Consider the following 26777-nt stretch of genomic DNA (forward strand, 5'->3'; position numbering starts at 1 on the left):
TTTAAATAATAGGACGGCAAAGGGCAATAAAGGTACCTGTACGCTTCCAATGTCATTAGCACAGCAAAACAGCACTGCGCAAGGCGCACAGTCTGATGGTACTTCCAAACTTTAAAAAACAAAGTTATTTAAAATATAATTAATAAAATGTTACATATAACTTAATACAAAAATGCATAAAAGCATAGTTTGTATTTAAAACTGGTAAAAAAAGTGTATATTTATTTTAAAATATGTTGCTTTAAGACAATCAAACAAAACAGTGTGAAGACGCGACGGGCCTTTCCCATGCTAGGAATAAGTACAATGTTAAAAACACGAAACGTTTTGCGAGTGTAGAGCACGGATCGCGAGACACATCAAGTTGGGTTGTTAGTTTTTTGGATATTTTGACGTGGGAAATTTGTTTGTAAGTACATGTAGTCTCACTCAGGGGTCTCATTCGTCATGGGAAGAACCGAGAAAAGAAAAAGACGTTCGAGGTCGAGATCAAGAGAGAAACAAAGGGGTTATGACAAAAGACGAAGGTAAAAAACTCCCTAGTTCGTAGTTAGACCATGTATCTCGAATGTAGACGGGGCTATCTTTCCGCCCAAATTCCGGACAGTTACGTTTAAAGATAAACTTCTTTCTTGATTTGATTGAGTTGAGTGGACTCAATAATGTTTTATCCTCCCAATAAAAGCGTGCAGGTTTATGCCGATGTGTTAAAAGCCTGTCTCGTTTCCATTATTAAATAAGTTGGTGTTATTGTTTTCAACAATTATTATTAATATTTTTAAATTAAAGTTTAAATAAAAATTAAACTTTTATTTTATTAGATTGAATTTATTTTTATTTTTTAGGGATAAATTAAAAAATAATTACTATTAATAAACACTTGTAAATATTATGATTATGATTTTTTTTATGTGAATGAATGATTATGAAATAAAAGTTAATATATTAATATTAATAAATAACTTAGTTGCGATAACGTAACCCTCCTGCCGACGGCGTAGCCGGAGGGTTACGAGTCGCTTCAATCGAAAAACGGCGAAATGGTCAAACACGTACAATTTCAACAGCTAGTCAACAGATTTGCTCAATTTTTTCCCCTTTCGAAAATCATGACTTAAATTCTAAGAACACGACCTTAATCCTCAGTATCTAATGAATAACATTCAACACACTATTGAGAAAGTATTTTGAACTAAAGTACAAAAACTTACCAGATCCTGGAGCGAAACAGTCCCAGGTTCTATTTTGAACCTGTCGCTTCGCCATTTTGTGACTTCCCGATGTTCATTGCTGTTAGACTAAACCATTCTGTAAAAGGGGTGTTATAAGGCAGTGCGTGTGCGCTGTCCGTTTACTATGCCCGCTGTTCACTCACTTAAAGCACTGCCGCACTGCAGCACCCCTTGTAACACCCCTTTTACAGAATGGTTTAGTCAAACTCGGCTGCGGCTCGGTCGGCTGGTACCTGCGGTTGGGTTCTGCGCTTGGGGCTGCGCATGGTAACCAGCGACAGGTTCAAAAATAGAACCTGGGAAATTTGTGACTGTTTCGCTCCCGGAATCTGGTAAGTTTTTGTCCTTTTTTTTTCAAAATATTTTCTCAATTGTGTTTTTGAATCTTATTCATTAGACATGAGGATTACGTTCGTGTTCATAGAATTTGTGTCATTATTTTTTAAAGTGGTAAAAAATGAGCAAATCTGTTGACTAAAATATTTCACGAAACAGTAGTGTCGGTACAAGAACTTGTATTTTTCTTTAAATGCAGATCAAGATCAAGCTCCGACTCGGTCAGCAGCGACAGTAGCAGTGAAGACAGCTACAACAAGAGGAGGAAAAACCAACACAGACGACGCTCAAGGGAAAGATCAAGTTCGCCACCGCCGTCCAGACGTCATGACAAGCACAAGAAGCACTCCAGGAGACCCAGGTCAACGTCAAGGTCGCGATCAAGGTCATCCAGCAGTCGGAGGAAAGAGAAGAAACGCAGCAGAGAGGAACGTGAAGAGCCGAGACGGGTGCAGTTGACAAAAGAGGAGAGAAAGTAAGATTTACATGTACATGTACCAATCAATCAATGTCTGGCGGGAAAAAAATGCAATCACTTTTGCAGAAACTACACACTTAAGAGCAAATATTTGTTTTTCTTGAAAATGACAACAAATTCTCTGTACAAAGAGCTTTTTTGAAATGATGTTTGATAGATTAAATAGTTTGGATTGGATAACTACATAACCTTTTTCTACTTTCCATGAAACTTTTTCCATCGAGTTGAGAGCCACCGGAAACCAATTTTAAACCAACAGTTTGTGTATAGGCCTATATGTAATTGCACAGAAATGCGTAGTATGTAAATTTAATGTTTACATCTTTCTTTTTCCTGTCCGCAAAAGGTACAAACAATATACAGAATCACAAACCAAGACATTGGCACATGCCTGGAATTAAAAAAGGTTAACTAAACAACTGTGACTGAAAAGCCTTTAACTCCGATGCTACTGACTACAACGTTTACAAACGCACATGAATTAAAGATATAAAAACAAAATAAAAATGTTACCCTCCCCCACTCCCTGGAACAAAAAATATATGAGTACAAAAATAAACATTTTTAATTTTCTTTTGTACCTTATATCAATTTACAAAAAGAAATCTGCAAAAAATGGTTGCATTTTGACAGGAGGCTGTTCAAAGTCACTCATTCGATAACACCCCAGTTTTATTAGCTCTCCTTGTACCGGTTGTGAATGCTCCCTCTGCTTTCCTTACTTTGTGTTTTTTACAGACAGCAGAAGGAGCTGATGAAAATTACAGAAAGTGTTGAGCAAAAGAGGACCCGTAGATTGGCCAAGAAACTCGCTAAGGATCGGAAACGCAAGGAGGAGATGGGCTGGGACGAAGAAATGATGGTAAGTAAGAAGATAACCGCATCAGTCTTTGGTTATAATCTGGAAACGGTTTCAGTTAACTTTCAGTCATGTCAGTTGGCTGCCTTCAAACCCAAGCTCTGGAGGCAATAGACCGATCCAGTAGGCTCCGCCAATGACGCACGTGTGAGCAAGAACATGTGGGTCTCTCCAATGCTTTTCTGTACAACTCTGCCGCGCGCGCCAAGCATACGCGCACGCATGTTGGACCTTCGTTGCGTTGTGATTGGTCAATACGCCATGGAGCGGAGCTTAATGGATCGGTCTATTTGCTTTTATTGTCAAATTTGTTTGCACAAGTGCTGCATGTTGCACTGCAATGGTATACTTTGGAACGATAGGTGGCAGCAGAATTAGCAGGTAAATTTTCACTTTTTGGGTGGTTCTGAGGATGTGCACATTACAAAGAAAAATGGATTTACCCGGGCGTCCCAAAAGTCTCCCAAATCTTGTAAATCTGTTGACATAGTGTTTTGTGTAACAAAAAATACCCAAATCCTTTAAGGTGATCCCCTGGCTGCCACTTCCAAGGTTGTATCATAAACTTGGATGTGTGGCTACATGGCAGTTATACAGGTTGAGTGGCCTTTGAATGACACCCCCAAACTAAGATATTGACAATAGAGAGATCACCACCATAGGGTTAGATATCTAAGCTGGTATAGCGCAGGCTTCTTAAACCAGTGGTAGTTGGTTCAAATCCCGCTCTTGTAAACAATTTCTGTTCAGCCCCAAATTATTTTAAAATTTACCCATTCAGTTTCCCTTGTGATTTATTACTTGATATTTGCAATAAGATTCTGTTAGTGGAACATTCTACATGCAGTCAATTCTGACTTTGTAAGCAACACAGCTGTTAAATGAAAATACTTTGGTTTTCTTTGTTCTTCAGGGCTACACTAACGTTGACAATCCCTTTGGAGATCCCAATCTATTGGACACATTCGTTTGGCAAAAGGTAAGATAGACAGAACGAAATTAAAAGAAGAGCTCGGAAATTACAAATATTGTTACAGATGTTTCTCTTTGTGAATCTCCTCTTTAGTGGATTTGTTTTGGTATTTTTCTTTCTCTCTTTAAATCTGGTACAAGGTTAATTTTCACATATAGTTTACCCCATTACTATTGGTAAAATATCATGTCCAACATGTAGACGATCCAAACAACAGACTCTGGTACAAGGTTAATTTTCACATATAGTTTACCCCATACTATTGGTTTAATATCCTGTCCAACATGTAGACGATCCAAACAACAGACTATCTAAAGTAGACTGTAGAGACAAAGTCTAACGTACTTAAGCCATGGAGTTTCCATGTACATGTAGTACTAGCGGTACAAGCGGAAGAAAAAACCCATGCATCCAGTGCTAGCCTGGAAGATGTGGTACTTTGTGGAAGCATGTGGTACGTAGGTTTCCACCTAATACCAAATGTACAAACGGAAGATGCACCCAATGCTAGCTTGGACATTGTGGTACTTTGTGACAGTCTATGCCACCGGTGTATAATAATTGGAAATACATTATGGAGAAAACTCGATCACTTTAAATGCACTTGGGCTGCTCATATGGGTAGGTAGACGATGCACAAAACAAAAAAAAAAACAAAAAAACCTACTCTGAGAAAGTTGAATTACTTGCAAACTGAAAATTTCTATTTTTGTAAGTACATGTGTATACAGTATCCTGTATACTTTCAATTTTTTGGTATTTTTATATATACACAAGCCTGATCGTGAAACTGTTGTCACAAATAAATTGTGTAAGTCTTGTTGCCTCGATTATAACAATTCTAATAAAAACAAATGTGCCAGGAAAATACAATGTTCTGAAGGTTATTGCAATACTTTTCCCCTTTTGTCAGAAAAATGAAAAGGTTGGATTGGTAGGTCTTGAAAATGAGCGATGGAAAGGAATAATGAAGTCGAAACAGGTAGAAAACAGGGTAAGTTTAAATTCAGATTTATTCTTCTTTTGAGGGTGTCTGTATTGTGTTCAATGATACAAAAAGTTTTGAAGGATTATTTTACAGTTAGCTCTCCTTTTGTGTATTAATCCACACAAAGCCATTCATTTATAGCTCTTGTTTGTGGTAGAGCAACTTACTATGAACTATGCAGATGCATTTACGTTCAGCTGGCAACTTTTTACACTCACATGTGCCAGTACATTTTGGTTGGCAAGAAGTTTTTACCTGCCCCCATGGGAAGACAATGCTTTGTTTTAAATTGATCGCATTTTGCAAAGGATTTACAGCACTGGTTACAATTTCTTACTGTTAAAGCTATAGGGAAGTTTCCAAATACTTCTCTGTTCCTTGTGTTTTTTGATTGACTTTGATGTGCTAATGTGTTAATATTTCCTTCTTTGTAAACTCCAGCTTGAACTGCAGAAGGTAAAACAGAGAAGGATTGAGAGGGAGAAAGAAAGAGAACAACGAGAAAAAGAACTGGTGAGTAATGTTTCTTCAGAATAAAAACCACTTAATAATAATAACACAACATTTATAAGGCGCACAGTATCTGGAATAGTTCCATTCAAAGCCGCCGGAAACTAGCAAGCTGACAAATTAAACAGATGAGACTTGAGGTTGTGTTTGAAAGTAGACAGATCACTTAGATCAGGTGTGTCCCTCAGCCTGCCTGGCAAGGAATTCCAGAGACGCGGTGCACAGCTGGAAAAGGCACGGTCTCCGTAACTTGCCAGACGAGTTTTGGGAACATGGAGTATGTGTGATGATGATGATCTAAGGCCTGGTCTGGTGTTACATTGTTGTAAAAAGATGTGTAATGTAGCAAGCTGCTAGCCCATGGAGGGCCTTGAATGTGAGAAGCAAGGTTTTGAATTGTATTCTTTGTTTAACAGGAAGCCAGTGGAAATTATATAAAATGGGTGTTATGTGATCGGAAGATTTGCATGAACATTTTTTGTGAGTACAGGTATGTCATGGCCAAGTGGTCTGTCAGAGCCCCTAGTCTGAACAACTGACATCACACTACGATGTTCATGAATAACACCAGATGTACCTGCCTGACCGGATCCTGCAAGATGTACCATTGACCTCCATTCATTCCACATGCAGATTCGCAGTCAATTCACACTTAGGCCAACATACATGTACATGACATAGTAAATAAAACAACATTACATGATGTACAAACATTTTGCACACACTGCATGTAGACGATTGAAAGTCCAATCTGACAAAATTGCATCGCCCTCTGACCAATCATAGCACAGATTCTGAACCGACCTCACTGAAAATTTATTTAAATGAAACAATTTTCCGGGATAGATTGGTTGCAATACGCGTCATTGACCACCATTTTTGATGTGTTAACACTGGAAAAGTGCACACGTGTACTCTCAGCCAATGGTAGCTTTTCACGTGTACATAATTAATCAAATATTGTAGACCCCTTGCAATGTATGATGTCACCAGCCCACACAGCGCCCTTATTGAGGTCAAAGGAAGACCAATCATTTGCTGAGACTTGTGCGTTGATCGAAAAACGTGTACATGTTTCTATTGTTTGACCTCGGTCAGTGATAGTGGACAATGCCAGGGGTCTGTTGCACAGGGCTCATGTTTTAGTTGATTAGGGTGTGGGTTTCGAATCCCAGTCATGACAATATGCCCTTGAGCACAGCACTGGACTAGGGCCTACACGTCTCTCTTAAAGGAACACGTTGCCTTGGATCGGTCGAGTTAGTCGTTTTTTGACCGTTTATTATAAAATGCATATGGTTAGAAAGATGATGTAAAAGTAAAATACAATGATCTACACAAATATGCCTCGAAATTGCGTGGTTTTCTTTTTACCTCGTCCAATAACACGGTCGGCCATTTATGGGAGTCAAAATTTTGACCCCCATAAATGGCCGACCGTGATAGTTCGCGATGTAAAAAGAAAACCGTGCAATTTTGAGAGATACTTGTGTGGATCATTATATTCTACTTTTAAAACATCTTTCTAACCATATACATTTCATAACAAACGGTTTCAAACGCTTTTTATAGACCAACTCGTCCGATCCAAGGCAACGTGTTCCTTTAATATTCATGCAGGATGTTTTGTGTATGAAGCACATCAATATTTTAAGCAATATTTTCCGTTTAATAATATTTTTACAGGAAGAACTGCAGAGAATGAGGGAGGCGGAATCATTCAAGGAATGGGAAAAACAAGAAGACACTGTAAGTTGTTCATAGGGAAAGTACATGATTGTAACTTGGGGGAGCAGTTTCATTGCCATTCTCTAGTTTCATGCTTGTTATTAAAACACACTTCTGAAAAATATAAAGAAACAGAGGTAAAAGTTATAATAGACATGAGAGTAGTTTGAACTGTTAACTGTCAAGAGCTCATTTCTATTTTATTATTGTGATATCTCAAATTAAAAGTTGCTTCCCAGGTTGTATCGTAAACTTGGGTGTGATTCCTGGCTACACAGCAGTAAACAGTTGTATGGTTTCTTACAGGCACCCCAGAACAAAGATATTGACAAATTTGGGAGACTGCCAACAAGGGGCTAGATAGCTCGGTTGTTAGAGTGCTCGTATGATGATGCAGGGGTTTCTGTTAAACCCCCAGTAAGCTTTTGAGAATAGCATAACAAAACTCATTGTTTGATCGGTTGATATCAGAAGACAAGTGTGGTATGAACATTGACGCCACAAATTCATAACTAATAATTCTCATCAGTTGTTTTGTGCTCAACTTTTGCAAAACATTCACTGCATAAAATTTATGTGACGTCAACATTCATATCACATTCGCATTCACAGGAAGTATGAACCCGGATTGAGGCTTTGGCTACGGCTATAGCTAGATTGTCGCGTCATCATACATTGAATTGTAGGATACCTTAGCAACACCCTAAGCAACCTTCCTAGATGTAGCCGGCAATTCTGTTCTGACCTTACAATGTTTCTTTGATTTTTTTTGTTTTCTTTTTGTTCAGTTCCATTTGCATCAAGCCAAGCTGAGGTCAAAGATCAGGATCCAAGATGGACGAGGTAAAAGCCTGTGACTTTAAAATATATTTGTAAATTGTGTGTCATTAGAATTCATTCACGCTTTCCTGTCTATTTTTGTTTCATGTTCTTTTCTTAATTTGTTTATTTATTTGTGTTTACTTTATTTTATCTTTTTTGGGATGGGGGAGGGAGGTTGTAGTCATATAAAAACTGGGGAGGGTTATTATTTTTTCAAAATCCAGCTTTTGAGTTCCCAATTTGTGCCCAGTTACATATATTTTTCACATTTTTGTTTATGCTAATTTTAATGATGAGTTTGTTATGTATGTTTCAGCCAAGCCAATTGATTTACTAGCCCAGTATGTTGACCCAGACGGTGATGATGACTTATCTGTTGAGATGCAAGAACCCTATAATGTACTCAAGGTTTGTACAAAGATATGTTTTTGTAAATTTTCAGAACATCTTAAATTAGAATGGGAATCTCCTTTTTCTTTTGCTTCCCCCTCTTGTTTTTTTTTGGCTCAGTACTATATGAGGTCTTAATAACAATTTCATTCTCTTAATAATCAAAAGGTTACACTATTGGTAATTGTCAAAGACTAATCTTCACCGTTAGTGTATCTCAACATACACGTATGCATAATAATAAAAAATAACAAACCTGTGAAAATTTCAGCCCAATCGGTCCTCGAAGTGGCGAGATAATGAATTTGTGTGCTTTCCCATGCTTGATTTTGAGACCTCAAATTCTAAACTTGAGGTTTCGAAATCTAATTCGTGGAAAATTACTGATTTCTCGAAAACTACGTCACTTCAGAGGGAGCTGTTTCTCACAATGTTTTTTACTATCAACCTCTCCCATTACTCATAACCAAGAAAGGGTTTATGATGATAATGGGAAACTTTAGACTATCTGCCAATCACCAAGAGAGGGCGCTCTCCACCAGGTAATGTCAACAACTTAGGAATAGGAGAAGCATGAGTGACGGTCACTGACAGCAAATACCTTGTGTTTTGCGTGTTTTTGTTTTTGTATTTTAGATTTAGCCAAACTGTATTTTGTTTCTCATAATACAATGCCAGCATAAACCAAACTGTTCTGGAACAGGACGTACTGGACACGAGTTGCCCTATGATAACAAGCGGTGTGCATGAGGTTTTGGGAGTGTTTCTTCTAGGGTAATTAGCAAAAAATCCAAAATGCTGACCTACCAAAAAATGAGAAGAAATCTGTAGTTTAGTTGTATGACAATGTATCTGAATTAATTTTCAAGAGGCTGAGAGACTTCTAAATATTGTTTGAGTATTTTTGAATGTTTAGCATTTACCATTATTTGCTATAGGAGTTGTGCACCCTTGCCTGGTAGGTCTGCTGCCCTCTAGTGGCAGAGCTTTCAAAAAGTCTCCCATTATTTTGAGTAATTACCAATAGTGTCCACTGCCTTTAAATGAAACTGTGTATAAGTTTTCACAAAATTTATCTGTAAATATTCTGTTTAGAAACTCTTTGTTTTTTTTGCCAACAATTACTTTGGACACCAATTACTTTTGACCGTGGCTCCAAAATATGCAAATCCAATTTAATGAAATCCATACAAAAAAGCACCTTACAATCCTGAGCTGGTGAGTTGTAAACTTTGAACATGTGCCTTTTTTTTCTTTCATTCATAAAGGGGTTAAATGTCTTTCTTAGAAACTAAACAATTACTTTGGAGACCACTCTTGATCAATTAACTTCATTTACCAGGAATTCCAAAATATGCAAATGCAATTTAATGAAATCCAAATTGCACAAAATAAAATACCTTATAATTCTGCGCCGGTGAGTTTGTAAACTTTGAATGTACTTGTTTTTTTAATGCCTAAAGGGTTTGACAATTGCGGACTTGGAGGATTTGTTGGAAGACATTATAGTGTACAAGGAGCTAGAGAAAGCCAGTAATCTAGAGTTCTGGAAGGACATGACGGTTATTGCAGAGGATGAGCTGACCAAACTCAAGAAAATCACACCCGAAGGACAAGGTTAGTGTGACCATACAGATTGAAATACAGGTTCTTACTGCATACATGTACTGTAACCACTCACCGCAGACAGGATGAAGTTTTCAAAATTTCTGGATTTAGTTTTGTATTAACTTGTTCTTTTTTTATAACCACTTACCACAGACAGGATTAAGTTTTCAAAATTTCTGGGTTTAGTTTTGTATTAACTTGTTCTTTTATATAAAGTTTTAATTTGTGTTTCTTTTTTTTGTGGGGGGGGGGTTATAGCTGTCACAGTTAAAACAAACAAGAAGTGACACAACAACACGGTGCCTCCGGATGGCCAAAGGCACGCTTTACTACTTTCGTGTTGCTGTCCAAAAGTCTACCATTTTTGGACCACCTACATTGTAGGTCAAATTTTCAGAAATAGACTGGCTTGCGAGGTGTTTGTGTTCACCGAACTATAACTTTCCTTGTTTTCAGATGGAGCTGATCGACGCGAAGGAATCAATGCATCTGTTAGTGGTGACGTTGCTGGGGTATTCCTGGCCAAGAAACACAGTCAGTTGTTGGCCTTAAAGGAACAGATCATGCGCCGTATCAAGAGTGGAGATGCTGGTGTAGATATCGGTGAGTACAGGGTACAAGACAGACAAAGCCCTAGTGTAGATCTTATTAGTTATGTGAATGTGGAAAGTTTGTCGATCTTCCAAAATGGATTAGGTCCTGGCCTGAACTCACTGGTTATTTATTTATGGTGGTATTGGTGCTTCTGAACCTGTGAACACCCTTCTGCTAATTGTCACACGTAAAGATTTTGGTTGTTATCCAAGTTGCAATGCCAAGAGTGAGTTGAATGTCCTTATTATCCTGGGATATTGCACTTACAATGTATCTAGTGGGGGGAGGGGGGTTGGAAATCCCAGATTTTTTTTCATGGGCTTGGAAGAAAGTATCCTCTGTATACATGTACATGTGTTCAACATGTCACATGTCTAAGTATACATCAGAGTTGTTTGTTGCAAATCTGTGAAGTCATGGCAGTATGAACCGAGGCTTAAAACAGACTTTTCTTTAATATTGTCTTCATGTTTGTTGTCTGTCATGTCTGTAGGGAGACTCAACATGTTGATTTTGTGTACCTCTTTATTATAGGTTATTGGGAGTCTTTGCTTCAACAGTTGAATGCTTACATGGCCAGGGCTAGATTAAAGGAACAACATCAGGAGAAACTTAAGAGGAAACTAGCATCACTAAGACAGCAGGTATGAGGGGTTGCATTGCTAGGAAGAAAGTTTGGCATTAGTCTTGATTGATTGGGTTTAACTTAAATTATGTCACCGGCCCGATTGGGTGCGTTCCTTCGTGTGACAACTCAAACAAAAGAAAACCTACCCAGTGTCGCACGTTTTCACACAATCGCCTGGTTTTGAAGGAGAACCACTGTATTACAAAGGAACAATGGTATTGGCAAAAATACCACTGTGTAGTATGGTATACCTGAGGTAGATCGCAAATACTAATTCTTCACCCCTTTGTGGGCTACTGTCCGTGTAATCTGCACCAAAATGTAAACAACAAAATGCACCAACAACGTAAAAATCACTGGAGCGCTTAATCTTCATGGGAGGTGCCTGTGACAATTTTTGAATGATCTTGTGTTGTCACGCGTCTGCCCGTGGGCGACCGCGATCTTAATTTATCCATGGTCCCATAAATTGATGCAGGATGGTTGTCACACACCGTATTCATGTTGTGATCCAAATTTCATTCAGTGATATTTGAAACTCAATCCCATTCAATGATATTTAGATGCCAATCTCATTCAGTGATTGCATCGTATTATTTAGTAATAGTGACATCACAATGCTAACCATTCCAAAGTATGGTGTCAGGGTCAAGCAGATTAGAGCAATGAACTCAAGCTCTTGTGATTCTGTTCAGCAGAATGTGGGTTCAAGAGTCGTGACACTTGTGTCCCTGAGCAAATGGGCACCTGTGAGGTTAGAGATTGTTCTTGGGATTGATTTAGTCGAGTGGCGCATATTTGTTGCACAAGTTTTATACTCCCCAGGGAGCTGAGGAATGATTTAGGGCCCAGTGACCAGGGGTAAATAATGTTGGAAGGGCTATATAAAAACTGGCCATTGTTTTTTATAGTAATATTATTATTATTATGACCAGGGGTAAATAATGTTGGAAGGGCTATATAAAAACTGGCCATTGTTTTTTACAGTAATATTATTATTATTATTACTATTATTATTTAAACTTTTCCTTGTTTTATTACTCTACAGCAAGGAGTTTTGAACGATCCAAAACACTCGCCTTCAGGGTTTCAGGAATCCGTCAAGGTTGAGCTTCCGTCGGATTCAGATGGTGAGGATCATGAGATCAGGAAACGTATCAAGCAAGAACCAGAATCAGCAGAAGAGGCAGCAGGCCCCAGTAGTAAGCCAGATGATGATGCTAAAGAGTGAGTAATTCAGTTCCTATGGCTAGAGTTATCATAGAAAAAAACTCCACAACTTGAGAATTTTTGCCAGTACTCATGGTACTCTGGACATTATTAGAGGGAAGTCACTCGTTTGGTAAGTAAGTCAGTCAGTCAGTCAGCGAGAGGCTGTCTTCAGCCGTTGCCTTCTCTGGAAACTCTGATGGTCGCCTTCCGAGCACCCTGGTCCAGCATCAGCGTCCTAAGCTCAGTTATTTCTTATTTATTTATTTTAATTCTTCGGACAAAAAAAAGCAAAACAATAAAATGAGCACAGGCCGTCCAGGGAAGGGCAAAAGTAAAAAAAAAACTGTCATCAAAAAAGATGTGCGTCCTTCTTCAGCTGATCTACGTTTTTTAATCACTCTTGAAATGATTGGCAATAAAAACTTACTTGGGTAAAAGTACTGCAGCTTTCAATAAAATCGTTTCATCTCGAAGTGAAATGGTTAGGGAATGATATAAAGCTTTTTGTTCCCCAGAATTTGAATAGCATAACATTTTGAGAATCACTTCACGTTGAAGTGATGTGGATATTGAAAAATTTATCAGTTTTTACCACTAAGAATTTGAATCTGAAAAACACTCTTTCAGATACGTTTCTCAGACATGTCATATTGTGTATTTCAATAAACTGCTCCGGATTTACGCCATTATCTCAAAAACGCTAGCCACCGTTTAAAATGAAATATTTTTAATGCTTGTTTGATTGTATATCTACACTTATGTAAAGGATAACAACAATCAAATGGTTTCATTGACCAATGTTCCCTTTAAATTGTCTAATGTAAAGATTTCTTTGTTAACCCTTTTGCACTCTGTATAGATTGTGCAAGTCTCACGCAAATTTCCCAAAATTTGGTCCCCCTTTGGACAACACTTCCATTGCAAGCTGGCGCACTTTAACGGCTTCAATGTTCGCAAGACTTGCACACTTTGTTGCATGTGTTTGTGTTGTTAAAGTTCTCCCAAGAAAACTATTAGAGAAGCTAAAGACAGTGGACACTATTGATAATTTTCAAAGACCAGTCTTCTCACTTGGTATATCTCAACATATGCATAAAATAACAACCCAGGATATTGGCCGTCGAAGTTACTAGAAAAAGGAAGAAAAAACACTCTTGTTGCACAAATTGTGTGCCTTCAGAAGCTTGAATTCGAGACCTCTGCCAGGGTCTTGTATCCAATTCAAATATTTTAATGAAAAATTACTTCTTTCCCAAAAACTATGTTACTTCAGAGGGAGCAGTTTCAACAGCTCTCCATTGCTCACTATCAAGTAAGTTTTTATGCTAAGCATCATTTGAGTAAAGTGTCCAGTGAGTAAAGACAGTGGACACACTATTGGTAATTGTCAAAGACCTGTCTTCTCACTTGGTGTATCTCAACATATGCACAAAATAACAAACCTGTGAAAATTTGAGCTCAATTGGTCGTCAAAGTTGTGAGATAATAATCAAAGAAAAAACACCCTTGTCACACGAACTTGTGTGCATTTATAGATGGTTGATTTTGAGACCTCAAATTCTAAATCCGGGGTCTCAAAATCAAACTCATGGAGAATTACTTCTTTCTCGAAAACTATGTCACCTCAGAGGGAGCCGTTTCTCACAATGTTTCATACCATCAACCTCTCCTCGTTACTCATTACCAAGTGAGGTTTTATGCTAATAATTGTTTTGAGTAATTACCAATAGTGTCCACTGCCTTTAATACCTAAATTGATTTGAAATCACCCTTTTGTCTCTCCTTGATTAACAGGCCAGAGTCTGTCTTGACTCAAGAAGACCTTGAGGAGGAATGTCTTGTTGAGTATGAGAAAGGTTCCTACAGCCCACGTCTCCATCAGTATAAGACTCTTCCCCCGGAGACGTTGATCTTTGACCCCGATGAGGACAAGGCCAAGCTACAGCGAGTCCGTCAACAGCTCATGACTACAGGAACAGTCGAGGTAGGCCGTGGAAACAAATAAATGTACAGACATTTATAAGCCATCATTTGGCCAGCATGAAATGGGTTGTCTCTGTCCCTACTTCCCTGCTGTTCCCTCCCATTTCCCTACCACCCCATTTCCTGTCCTTACCCAATCTACCCTCATCTTTCATCTACTTTCTTCTTCCATTCTTACGTCAGAAAGTCCATTTCTATTATATTTCTACCTCATGTGGACAAAAAATTTAAAAACAAACACAATAATCACAAATTTAAACATTTGGTTTTGGTGAACTTTTGTTGCGGTCGCTAGTCAACCTTGCTTAATGCGAACTTGGCTATAGTCAGCGCTGTTACGTAATACAAAATACCACACATTCGCACTTGTCGTGCGAAAACGAATAGAAATTCTACATTATTCTCCCCATGTTCCTCGTTGTATTCAAACCTCGCTGTCAGTCATCTTCATTCAGGATCAGTGCTTTTGCTATTTAGTCTGTATGCCGTACAACATGTTTATTTTATTTTTATCCTGATGCTCAACTTTTGTTTGCAAATATTGTTATTGTACTTTGTGAAATTACCGAATAAATATTAATAGTAATAATAATAAATATCAATGTATATTTCGTAAATAATCTTATTCTAAAGCACATTGTGTTTAATATGTTCGTGTAATAAAAATCATATAGTTGTTTTCCATATCAACTGGGACTGTAACTTGTAAATTTGATTTATAATCAGTCACGGATTGATAAAAGCAGTGAATTATTAGAAATAATAAAAGTATATAACCATGTACCAGGAACACAAGAGAGACCTACAATAAGATTGCTTTAGTTTGGTGTCAACAAAACTTATGCATTTAGTTGTACTCGTATAACTGGGACCCTCAGAACAAAGATATTGACAAATATAGGGAGACTGCCAATATTAGGCAAGAACAGCCAGTTGATAGAGCACCAGCCCATAAACCCTGGAAAATGCAGGTTCAAATCAGGGCCCAAGAAAATTTTTTGCTTAAGCACGAAAATAGCTTGCTTATTTTACACATGTTACTGGCAAAAATTTCATGCCATGTACATTGCTTGTGACTAATATTTAGCTATTGTTTACTAAGCATAACAATTGAGTGGAGTCTCAGCCGGTAATCTGTAGGGTGTCGTGGCCGAGTGGATAAGAACACCGAACTCAAGCTCTGGTGCTTCTGTTCAGCAGAGTGTGGGTTCGAATCCCTGTCGTGACACTTGTGTCCCTGAGCAAGATACTTAACTATAATTGCTTCTCTCCACCCAGGGGTAAATGGGTACCTGTGAGGGCAGAGATGGTTCTTGTGCAATGTTGTGATTGATTTAGCCGAGTAGCGCATATTAATGTTGCACAAGGCTGTATACTCCCCTCCCCACCAGGGAGCTGAGATGGTTTAAGGAGTGATTTAAGGCCCAGTGACCAGGGGGAATAATGTGAAGCGCTTTGGGACGCCCTCCGGGTGTGAAAAGTGCTATATAAAAACGGGTTACTATTATCTGATTTTACAAAGCAAAGATCTTTTTCTTACTGGTCATTTTGTCTTTTTTAATACCTAATTGTTCTTTATGTTCTATAAATTGTTCTGACAGATTCCCTTGTGGTTTATTACCTAATAACTGTGTTTAAAACTTTTATATGAAGGAGTTTATCCAGAAATTAGTTCTGTCCCTTTGACACTTTTTTTATTTTATTTTTTAGAATACCGTAGAGTCTGAGTTCATCAAGAAAGCGAGAGAGGGGATGAATTCAGAAGAAGCCACTTTTGCTGTGGAGGTGGATGTTCAGAACAAACCCTACTTATGGTCAGATAAATACCGCCCTCGTAAACCACGCTTCTTTAACAGAGTACACACGGTAAGTTTTGTGGCAACAGTACTATGGAATCCAGCCTCTCTACCAATGGCAGCCCGCTGTATCAATACCTCTCATCATTTATCCCTGCTAGGGGTGTACTGAAAAACATTGCTGATTGGCTCCAAAAAGTGACAGCTTTGGGTGCATGCTTGTTAAAAAATTTCAAGCGCTTGAATGGCGGTTGTAGATTGCTTAGTATGCGCGTGTAAAATGCAAGTATTTTGATGCGATTCCATTTTGATTAAAGTTTTTACACAGTCACCCCAAACTGCACACAGTGAGACATTTCGCAAGAACAAAATAGAGACAAGGTACCAGTTGCTCTTTGACTGGATGTCTTTTTTCAGGTTACCATACTTGAGCAGTCACTTTGGCTGTCCTAAAGCCAACCGTTCTTGAAACGGTTGTTCCAAAGCAATAACGATTTTCTTAACTCTTTCCAGGGTTTCGAGTGGAATAAATACAACCAGACCCATTACGACATGGACAACCCTCCACCCAAGGTCGTACAGGGATATAAGTTCAATGTAAGTATTTATATTCCATAGTGGGACATCAAGTCACAAACTCCCTATCGCTAATATTATTTATGCTCACATATTTGAAAAAGCAGCATCTATAAAAAAGTTGTGGTACTCTCTGCTAAATATAGGATTCAACCTGCTTTTAGCTACAAGGCTAGCTCTTTGGTCTAACATGGCAAGGGTCAAGGGTTCAAATCCCACCGAGTGGTATGCCTAGAGGATTTGTTTTACAAGACTGGGAAAAGTACTGAGCATGCAGTGCTTAATACACATCAGTGTGAGACTGAATTAAAGCTTTTCTCCATCAAATATTTTGTCTACACAGACAAACTGATTGACGCTATGTCTTTATTTTCTCCTCCAGATATTTTACCCAGATCTTATTGACAAGAGACAGACACCCGAGTACACTCTAACACCTTCTAATGAGAGTGAAGACTTTGCTGTGCTCAGGTTCCATGCTGGACCACCTTATGAGGTGAGTGAATATTGGCTGAGCTTCATTGCCAGAACATGCGACGTCACACTTCGAGGCTCGTCAATTACACACCAGAGAGTGGTCTCAAGCCTAGGCTAATCCCTGTCCATATTCACCTTTCACCTACATTCATTTCCCACACAAAGTCGAGTCCTACATATCATCATTACATGCAGTGGGATCTCCTACAGTAGGTCGGGAAGCTGCATTCTCTGCCCACGCTTATTTTGAACGTGTTCACAGTAAGCATAGCCTGGTCATAGCCAACAATTAGCGAGGCAAAGTCTTATTAAGAATGTATTGGGAATGCCATTATCGTACAAGCGTGGTCATGGTGGTAGCATCGTAGTGAGATCTCTGTGGTCGTAATAAAAACACAGCACCATTGGCAACCATTTCGCATTAGAAACAACTGCTTGGTCGGCACTGGTCTACAAAATGTAGGTGTAATCGCAGTGTCATGGCCGAGCAGTTAAGAGCACCGGATTCAAGCACTGGTGTTTGAACAGCAGGGTGTATTGGTTTGGATCCCGGTCGTGACACTTGCTACATAAAATTGGGGAGGTAGTGCTTTCTGCTCTACCGGCCAGGCTTCGAATTGATGATACCCAAGCCTACATTCGTATGGACTGTGTAAGGGGTAACCCTGTTTCAGCCCTAGGTGTAGGTGGCAACGTCCTCTGGAAAAAAAATAATTGTAGCCCACACCTTGAAGTGGCCTTAAGGCCTTGTGTGTCAGGGGACTTGCAGAAAAAAACAAAGAAAAAAAACACTTTTGACATAAAAGCAGTACAGTCATGATGTAGTCTTTAATTTGCCAAATTGCTGGATTTTGACGGTGATAGTGCCCCGAAAGGCAATACATGATACATATTGTATGACAACGATGGGTGTTTATCAGATTTGTTCCTCAAGTATTTTGTCTATTCATCTGCAGGACATAGCCTTCAAGATCGTCAATCGTGAATGGGAATATTCACATCGCCATGGTTTCCGCTGTCAGTTCAACAACAGTATCTTCCAGCTGTGGTTCCGCTTCAAACGCTACCGCTACCGAAGATGACCAGTTTATTACGAGGCATCCGGATGGTTCAAGGATGTAGCAGGGACTCGACGACTACAGCTTCCAACTATGAGTAGCGCGCCAAGCAAAGCTAACCCTCTAGGGTTCTTTAAGATGATCGGTACTCAGTCTAACAAAGTCCAACACCAGATGGTAACGCAACAACCAAACTGTTGGACTTTGATTATGGTGGTATACCTGATCCCATGTACAGCATGATCAGTTTACTAGTGCAGTCCTCAGTCCAACACCATTCAGTAACTCAACACCTAAACTGTTGGACTTTGATTATGGTGGTATACCTGATTCCTGTTCAGTATGACTAGTTTACTAGTGCAGTTCCTCAGTCGAACAATATCAAACAAAATATGATGTTGGCTTTTAAATTGTTGGGTGTGGTTAAGATTTTTAATTTTTAAATGCAATACCAAGTCTACAGTTGCAAATCAAATTTCATAAAGGCAGACAAAAATAAAATAATTGACCAAAAGGACAGTCTAAATTATTAAGAAATAAAAACAATATCTTTAATAGCATAAATCTCGTTATTTTGGTGTTGAAAGGGCAAAGAAGTTTTACCTTGAATGGCATCTCTTACAAGGATTTTTATTTTTCTCCCGGAATATTTCAAGGAGCACCAAGGCAGTGACTAGGGCATTGGGGTACATGTATTTGCCTCCGTTGTGCTCTGAATATGGCACATGCTCAAACAACACCTTTTTGTCATCGTCCCAACTTTGTACTTACAAACACTTAATTAAAGTTTGTTTTTAAAATTTTAAATTATTCAGTCAGTCATACACTGGTACCACAGACTGCCACAAAGTAGCATAACTTCCAGGCTAGTGTTGGGTTTGCAAGGGTTTCATACGTACATGTAATACAGCTGGCACAAGTTATCCATTGGCTTGGTTAGTTTACCCCCCAAGAAAGTCCAAAGCTAGCACAGCTTTGGGAGTACATGGAGTAACAGCTACATGTAGGTTTGGATTTCAAAAACTTTTTTGTGAACCATGACATATTGTGTATAAAAACCAAAAAGGGCTCTATAAAGTTGGGGGCCAGGCACAAAAAATGTAAGCATGTGTGCAGTTTGCGAACAAAGTTATACATATTTTAAAGGAAGTTGGAGGGGGGAAGGTGTCTTAAACCATTTCAATATCTTTTTTTTTTTTTTTTTTTATTCTTCACAATATTGCTTTGGACATGTTGGATGATAAAAAAATCTACACACTCCTAACCTTCCGTTACACTCGGCTACTTGTGAGCCCCTCGTTTGCCATTTTTCGAGTCAAATTGCATTAACAGATATGTATGGCTCACTTCGTTGTGATATTACACAAATACACATGGCATAGAAACCCTCAAGGAATCCAACTGCCCAAATGGCGCAAGATTTATCGTGGACAATGACGCCCCTTTCTGAAACCTTGGCTTAGGCTCCGGCTCAAGGCTCAGCCATCTGATGATCAAACGAACACATGCTGCTCCAGAAATTTATAGGCCCACGTTTCAACTGCGTACCCAGCACGCAGAGCCCAAGCCAAGGTTTGAGAAAGGCCCAAGGTAAACTGAGGAAATACATGACTTTGTCCACTTTCTTTCTAGCCCATTTCACTCTCTTCTTTTTTTGTAGTGTATGTATAGAAAAAACAATGACATATCTGCTGGGTCCGGTACAAATGTATGCTTTTCACTTTTTGTTCATAATTGTACGTAAATTTTCACTGTGACAATATTACAGAATTTTCTCCTTTGAACTTGTACAATTATTATTCCCATTGGGTTTTTTTTTCTAAAATATTTTAAGAAATAAATGCAGATGCACCAACTGTGTATTGAAGCAATTGAAGCTTTCTTTGTTGTTTCTTTATTGATAATAAATAATGATCATCAGTTCTTATAATCATAGCACCTTACATGTTCTTGCGAATGTTTTTAGTTCAGGATATGTGCTTAACTTTGGAATAATAAGACCCTTTTTACAAAGTATCGGCTTGACATTTAACATTGAGATGCTGCACATTTTGCAGCCAATTACACCAGAAAACGTGGTGTAAAACCCTTTCTCTGAATAATATTTTGGTTCTTGTGTGCAGTATATGTACAACACATAGGACGAATGGCTTTACATCCCATCCAAAGGACAAGGCAACAACATTTAAGTGTCTTACTCGAGGACACAAGTGTCATGACCGGAACTCGAACCAACACGTGTACATACAGATCAGAGACAACCAGAGCGCGAGTCAATGCTTGACCACAACACGATGACTTCAACTGTCAATATCACGAAATGAAAAACTTTGTTGTGCTAAAAATTGTTTGAAACCACGTTACTGTATGAACCATCAAACGGGCATTACACTTTTCAGCTAATCTGCTTACATGTATTTCCTCTTTTTCTTTTTATTCAGTTCCATAGTAAGCTGAAAAACTCCTTACAAAAGTTTTGTTTGTTTGGCAGTTTCTGCCTCTTTTTTTTATTGGGGGGGGGGGGTTGCAACAAGAGGATTGTATTTCTGACTAAAACCTGGTTCATACTTCCTGCGAATGCGAAGCGAATTTTGACATCACAAATTCGAAACAAATAATTTGCATCAGTTGAAATGTGCTCAACACCTGCGAAGTAATTGCAGCGAAAACGGGGCTGTGACGTCAAAACTGGTATCGCATTTGCATTTGCAGGAAGTATGAACCAGGCTTAATCTTAACAAGCTTTACAGAAGTGAAGTTTGAGGGGGTTTCTATTGAGCCATATTACCGCTTGGAGGCTTGGTCAGTGCTAACCCCCACATGGTCTGCACTCGGCGAGGTAGAACCCATATCATCATACATGTCCTCAACCCGCTCCAGTAGTCGCAACAATGGCGCGATGGGATACGGGAATAAATCCCGGCCACTAATCCTCTCGATCAAGAAGCGTAATCTAATCAGTGTGGTCATCACATCTTCAAGAGATCCTTCAAGTTCTTGATTTGAGACTTTGATCCCATGATCAGAGACATCCAATGAGATTTGATCTTCAATTTGATCCCTGAATTTATTTGGTTGGCTTATGTTTGAGTCGGTAGGAGACGTTGAACTGTTTATATCTGGAGACTTATCCAACATAGTCAAGGCGTTACTGTCTGTGTCATGACGATTTTGATCTATGTAAGTGACTGTTCTTTGGATATCCGTTTTCATCCGTTTAGGTCGTGGTGAACCTTTCAGTTCAGTATCTATGCGGCTTCCATATCCGCTATTATCATTTCCCTCTGTCATGTCTGATACCTGGCTTGTGCAAACCGTCAAGTTATCTGTAACTAATTCATCATCACTTACATCATCTTCATTTTCATTCAAGGTGACTTGCTCCGAGTGTAGATGTAATCCCGAACCCACTGATCCCACTTCTAGATGGGACTGGTAAAACACCTCCCAGTCTCTGATGACCGTGTGGAGATACTGCACTAAATACTCAAGAAAAGGCGTCTCGGATGATATGAGCAGATCCAACAGCACACTGGGATCATACGCCACCGTCTCCAAGAAACCAATGAAGATCTTATGAGGGTTGAGTTGATCCTTTAAGAGAGGGTACAGAGGTTCGAGGACATGGAGGGACCGATGGATGTTTAATACACAGAGCATGACCCAAATGAGACAGTCATCCTGTTCAGCAAAGAGATTGAAGATCCAGCTTGGAGGCTTGGATATGAGGGGAAGGTTCAGCTTGCCGCAGATGTACATCGATAAAGTCTGGAAGCACTTACTGATTTCTGAAAAAGAAAATAATTTAAGCTCAGTTTATTATTTAGGAAATCCTTTAAGGCTGAGTGAAAACATGCCCAAGTCTTTGTCTTCTCTCCATGTATTTTGGGGGCTAATGATTAAAACTGCTTTTCAGAGTAAAAAAAATTAAAAATTAAATGAAATCTCACCGTTTTTTTCTGGATTTTTGATTTTCAAATTACACATACCTGCTTCATTCAGGATCATCTCTGAGTGTTCACACTTGTGTGCTACAAGAATCTTCAAGGAGGATAGTGTCACTCTGCAGAGTTTCCTTAACAAAGTTCGGTCCCCACACTCTGTACCTTCTGCAGCATCATCACCTGACATGCCTGATGAGGAATGAAAATCCCCACCTCCAAATCCAACTGGTCCACTCCTGTATGGAATGTCATCTAAAATGCAGTCTTCAACAATCATATCAACAAATGATGTTGCTATAGTGACTAAATGTTCACCGGGTTGCATGTCGAGATTTTTCATGCTTGGCTGTGATTGGATCGATTGTGTTTTTCCTTCAGCTGATTGGTTCATGCTTACTGTGAGAATATCCAGCAGTTTCTTTAAGACAATGAGATCATTGTTATATTTCTTGAGGAGGTTCATTAGAAGTGGGAGTATCTTGAAGGTGAAGTTATGCCACTGTGGTTCACCAGGTCCGCCTTTGAACAGTGAATGAGTTAGATCAAGAAATGAGGCCAGAATCAGTGAAGTTGTTTTATTGGAGCTGATAACAGCAGCCAATAAACCTTGGTGTGTCGCTGTGACTGCTGGTAGAAATGATAGGACGATGTCTGGAACAAGCGTGTAGAGGAGATGTAACACTTCTGCCTGGAAACCTGGAAAAGTCAATGTTATAAAATATAATCATTTTAAATCAGTAAATCAGTCATCAATGTTTTGGGAATACAATGGACTCCCCTGGCATTTTAAAGTATACCTTTGGTTTGTGGAACTGTTTAATTGTTTAAATTCTATTGTATAAATGTACACAATAAAACTAACATAACGGGAGACGTTAGGGCGTTTGGTGGAAGCAGACTTACCTGGTAAAATCCATTGTTCTTGGTAATGTGCGCAGGCTCAGAACTACGTAAACAATGGAGATTTACCTGGTAAGTGTGCTACCACCTAGCATTCCAAAGTCTCCCATTATTATTATTTCATTTGGAAAGTTGGTAGCGCTTTTTAAATATCGCTGAAAATCCCGAGTCGTTATGTCATCACATGAAGAACAATCTCTAGTACTGGAAAACACAAACTGAGAAATATTTGTTCAGAGTCTCAGATGCAACTGATATCTCATTCCATAACCACACTACTTTGAGGTGAAGTGTCTCTCAAATGCTTTATTCTATGAAAAACTGCTATACCTCTAAACTGCAAGTAAGTATTTTTTTGCCACTAATTTCAAAAGTCAAAAGTGATTACCAAATGCGTACCTTCCCTTAAAATCAGCAAACCAGTCTTACATCTTTTGGGAAAGAGAGGGCTCCACTAGCATATAACACTCAAATTTATCTGATGAGGTTGTGGCTTGTGGATGAGGAGGGGGGGGGGGTTGTAAATATTTACCTTGTTCATCACCTGCCGTAGGTGTCGCTCTTCTTTTGCATCTTTGGCTACTGCTGAAAACTTTCAGATGAGGGCTGTCCATAGAAGACCTTTTGATGAGGAGTAACCTTACAAGGTCAAAGGTAAAGATTGCATGGTTGATTTGACCAGGATTGACCTGGATTTGAGTGTCATGGCCCCGACTCATATTTAGTAACGAGTCACTATGGGTAGGGTTATTTTGTTGACCCAGGTCAACTTGAATTGGGTTAACTTGACTCAGATTATCCTGGCATGCCTCAACCTGACCTTGATTATTCTGACACTGATTGACCTCCTTAGGTGGGTTTATTTTGTTTGAATCATCTGGATTATCTTGTTCGACCAGGAAGAAGCTTTGGTTACAAGCATTGATGGTCGCAAGGCATCGGAGAAGATGCCCCTTCAAAACAGCAGTGACCATCTCCTAGAGAATTGAAAAAAGAAAATCACATGAAAATTGTATACAAAGCTTCTATATTGGTGGCACATCCTGTAATTAAACAACATCTACCAACACAAATTTAATTTTAAAAGTGCCCCTTTTCTTAAAACAAAAATTAAAGAAAACTTGGAGTTATGACTGTTTATTATTCAGAGTTTCAATGTTTTACTTTGGTTAATGGTTGAGTGAAATTTTGCTGATCTCAAATCCCAAAACTTCAGTATCAACCTTGCATACTGTATACACAGTACATGTATGTGCCAGCCCTGATTGACCGTATTTACCCAACTTCTTGAAATAATGGAGTCAGATGTACCTTTTTAGACGCCGGAAGAACAGCTGTCAGCATCTTACATGTCATAAAAGCAACAAGTCTATCCTCAGACTTCATCAGTAACCCCTGCATAAACACAGAAAAAGAAAACATTTCAATCAAATTTGTCAAACAACAACAGGGCACAGGAACAGTGCTCTGTACACATGGTACAACAAGTTTACACATTTTTAAAACAAAACAGACACTTTGCATTGTATTTGGCAAATCTGAACGAATTATTAAAGAAAGCTGTTTGTTTTTCCTTGTTTACTTTACATGCTTGACATAAAACAAATGTTGAATTTATCAGGCCTTTTTAGAAAGAGAACAGCTCTGTGCTGTGTTGCTGTTTCAAATTATTAGAACTTTCTTTAAAGGAACACGTTGCCTTGGATCGGACGAGTTGGTCTATGAAAAGCGTTTGAAACCATTTGTCATGAAATGCATGGTTAGAAAGATCTTTTAAATGTAGAATATAATGATCCACACAAGTATCACTCAAAATTGAACGGTTTCCATCTTACGTCGCGAACTAACACGGTCGGCCATTTATGGGAGTCAAATTTTTGACCCCCATAAATGGCCGACCATGTTTGTCGACGAGGTAAAACGAAAACCACGCAATTTCGAGGCATATTTGTGTAGATCATTGTATTCTACTTTTACAACATCTTTCTAACCATACCAATTTTATAACAAACGGTTCATAGCGCTTTTCAAAGACCAACTCGACCGATCCAAGGCAACGTGTTCCTAGTAATTTCATCATTTACCAAATCATCCAGTAAACCTCTGCTGATCATCTCTTGCTGAAGGGTATACACCCACTCACAAGAAGCATCTACCTCAAACAACTCCTTGCAAACTGTAAGGCACAGGAGCAGTCTGTCTCGAGATGGTGAAGAAAACGATGACGACCCCTGTTTTCTTTCCAAGAATATGGGAGACTTTCCTACTAGTTCTTCACTTTGTGTATGATGACTAATGATACAGAGTGATGATCCGCTACTTTGAGACGCTGGCCTTGCTGTTTGATCAATTGCCATCCCTCCCTCTGGAAAGCATCTTGTGTGCGATTTTTCCAATAAGTGAGAAGAAGCAACCTCCTGTTTGTCCTGATCATCTTCAGATCTGTTGATTTCATCCCCAGTGGCTTCCTCCCTCTCTTCTTTTGGAGTCCATCTTGAAGGATCCGTCTTCACATCCTTAGATAGTCCATCAACCCAGAGGGCAAAAGAAGAAAGTTTTCTGAGAGTTTCTCTTCTCTCCTCAATCAGGTAACAGACACACTCTTCATCTTGAAGCCGCCTGTAGAGCTCTTTGATTTCACATCTCTCCATATCTTCAGAAAATTAAGAAGTATTTGATAATGATAACCAGGGAATAATTTAAATAAATTTGCATCCTGTTTAACACTGTCATGTTCTAGTATGTGAACATAGTTGCGATAACGTAACCCTCCTCCCGACGGCAGAAGGGTTACGTTATCGCAACTAGTAAGTACAGGACTTGAATACGAGCCATTGGGGGGGGGGGGGGACCACTGCGCGCAATGTAAACAACCCCTATACGAAGTACTGTATACATTTTCTACTTGCCAAACATTAAAGATTCCTCTCCTTTGAATTAAAAAATGAAATAAACAGAATGCATGGATGATGGTATCAACTAGCCCAGGTTCAACTCCTCCATTGCAGACAACGCGTAGGGGGTCCACTCGACAAGCTTTGCTGTGGGCCCTCTCCAACTCAATTGCAGGGTATACTCCAACTCCGTCACCTTGTGCTCTGGTTTGGTTTTATTTGGTTTTGTTTTTCCGTAATTTATATTTTACCTTTTTTGCTTGTAAATGTATTAATTATGTTATCATTTGTTATTTACTCATTGTCATTGTTCCATTTGCTTGTATTTTTCTAAAACACAATTCTGTATTCACTACCCAGGTGTTTTGTTTATTTGTTTGGATCTTGAAATAAAGTGAATTGGATAGTGGAATTGTATGTTCGGAAAAGTTTCCGTATGGCGCCACCACTTTTTCATTCGAAATCAAATAATATAGTATCTAATTTACCTGATTGATATATCCCTTTTTGTAAAAATGAGTGAAAAAGTGGTGGCGCCATACGGAAAGTTATCCCTCCGTTTTGACACAGATCAATCTTTCGTGTTCCACTTGTGTCACACTCACAGGCATCAATTCAATGTTATGTCCTTACTTCCCTCGTTCCCACTCTTGGCACAATGCAATGCGGTAATTCCATTTTGAAAAAATGAATATCAGTTGATGAAACCAAGAAACAAGAGAAAAGAAAAAATAACGACACAAATGTTTAATAATACACACCTTTTTGCAGACGACGATTGCGGATTGCCT

At 38.9% G+C, this 26777-nt stretch overlaps 2 protein-coding genes across 3 annotated transcripts; one reads left to right on the top strand and one right to left on the bottom strand.

Annotated features, from left to right (window-relative positions):
* The first annotated feature begins 343 nt into the window (after positions 1 to 343).
* Positions 344 to 20087, top strand: LOC139942036 (splicing factor Cactin-like). Of its 2 annotated transcripts, XM_071938711.1 has the most exons (19): positions 344 to 527; positions 1768 to 2043; positions 2785 to 2908; positions 3819 to 3884; positions 4792 to 4872; positions 5308 to 5379; positions 7063 to 7125; positions 7893 to 7947; positions 8243 to 8334; positions 9780 to 9933; positions 10381 to 10527; positions 11053 to 11162; positions 12195 to 12373; positions 13632 to 13670; positions 14153 to 14342; positions 16052 to 16207; positions 16651 to 16734; positions 17096 to 17209; positions 18147 to 20087. In XM_071938711.1, the coding sequence occupies exons 1-19, from the start codon at positions 448 to 450 to the stop codon at positions 18270 to 18272; spliced, it is 2208 nt and encodes a 735-aa protein (XP_071794812.1). In that variant the 5' UTR covers positions 344 to 447; the 3' UTR covers positions 18273 to 20087. The 2 variants fall into 2 exon arrangements, with proteins under 2 accessions (XP_071794812.1, XP_071794813.1); XM_071938712.1 differs by lacking the exon at positions 13632 to 13670 and having other exon boundaries at positions 346 to 527; positions 18147 to 20086.
* Positions 20088 to 20281: 194 nt separating this feature from the next.
* LOC139942033 (uncharacterized) lies at positions 20282 to 26771 on the bottom strand. Its single transcript, XM_071938707.1, has 6 exons — positions 26748 to 26771; positions 25177 to 25745; positions 24404 to 24487; positions 23625 to 24069; positions 22238 to 22888; positions 20282 to 22036 (listed from the first exon to the last, which is right to left on the bottom strand). The coding sequence occupies exons 2-6, from the start codon at positions 25741 to 25743 to the stop codon at positions 21033 to 21035; spliced, it is 2751 nt and encodes a 916-aa protein (XP_071794808.1). The 5' UTR covers positions 25744 to 25745; positions 26748 to 26771; the 3' UTR covers positions 20282 to 21032.
* Between the last annotated feature and the right edge of the window lie 6 nt (positions 26772 to 26777).

The sequence above is a fragment of the Asterias amurensis genome, chromosome 9 (genome assembly GCF_032118995.1).
Source record: "Asterias amurensis chromosome 9, ASM3211899v1".
NCBI lineage: Eukaryota > Metazoa > Echinodermata > Asteroidea > Forcipulatida > Asteriidae > Asterias > Asterias amurensis.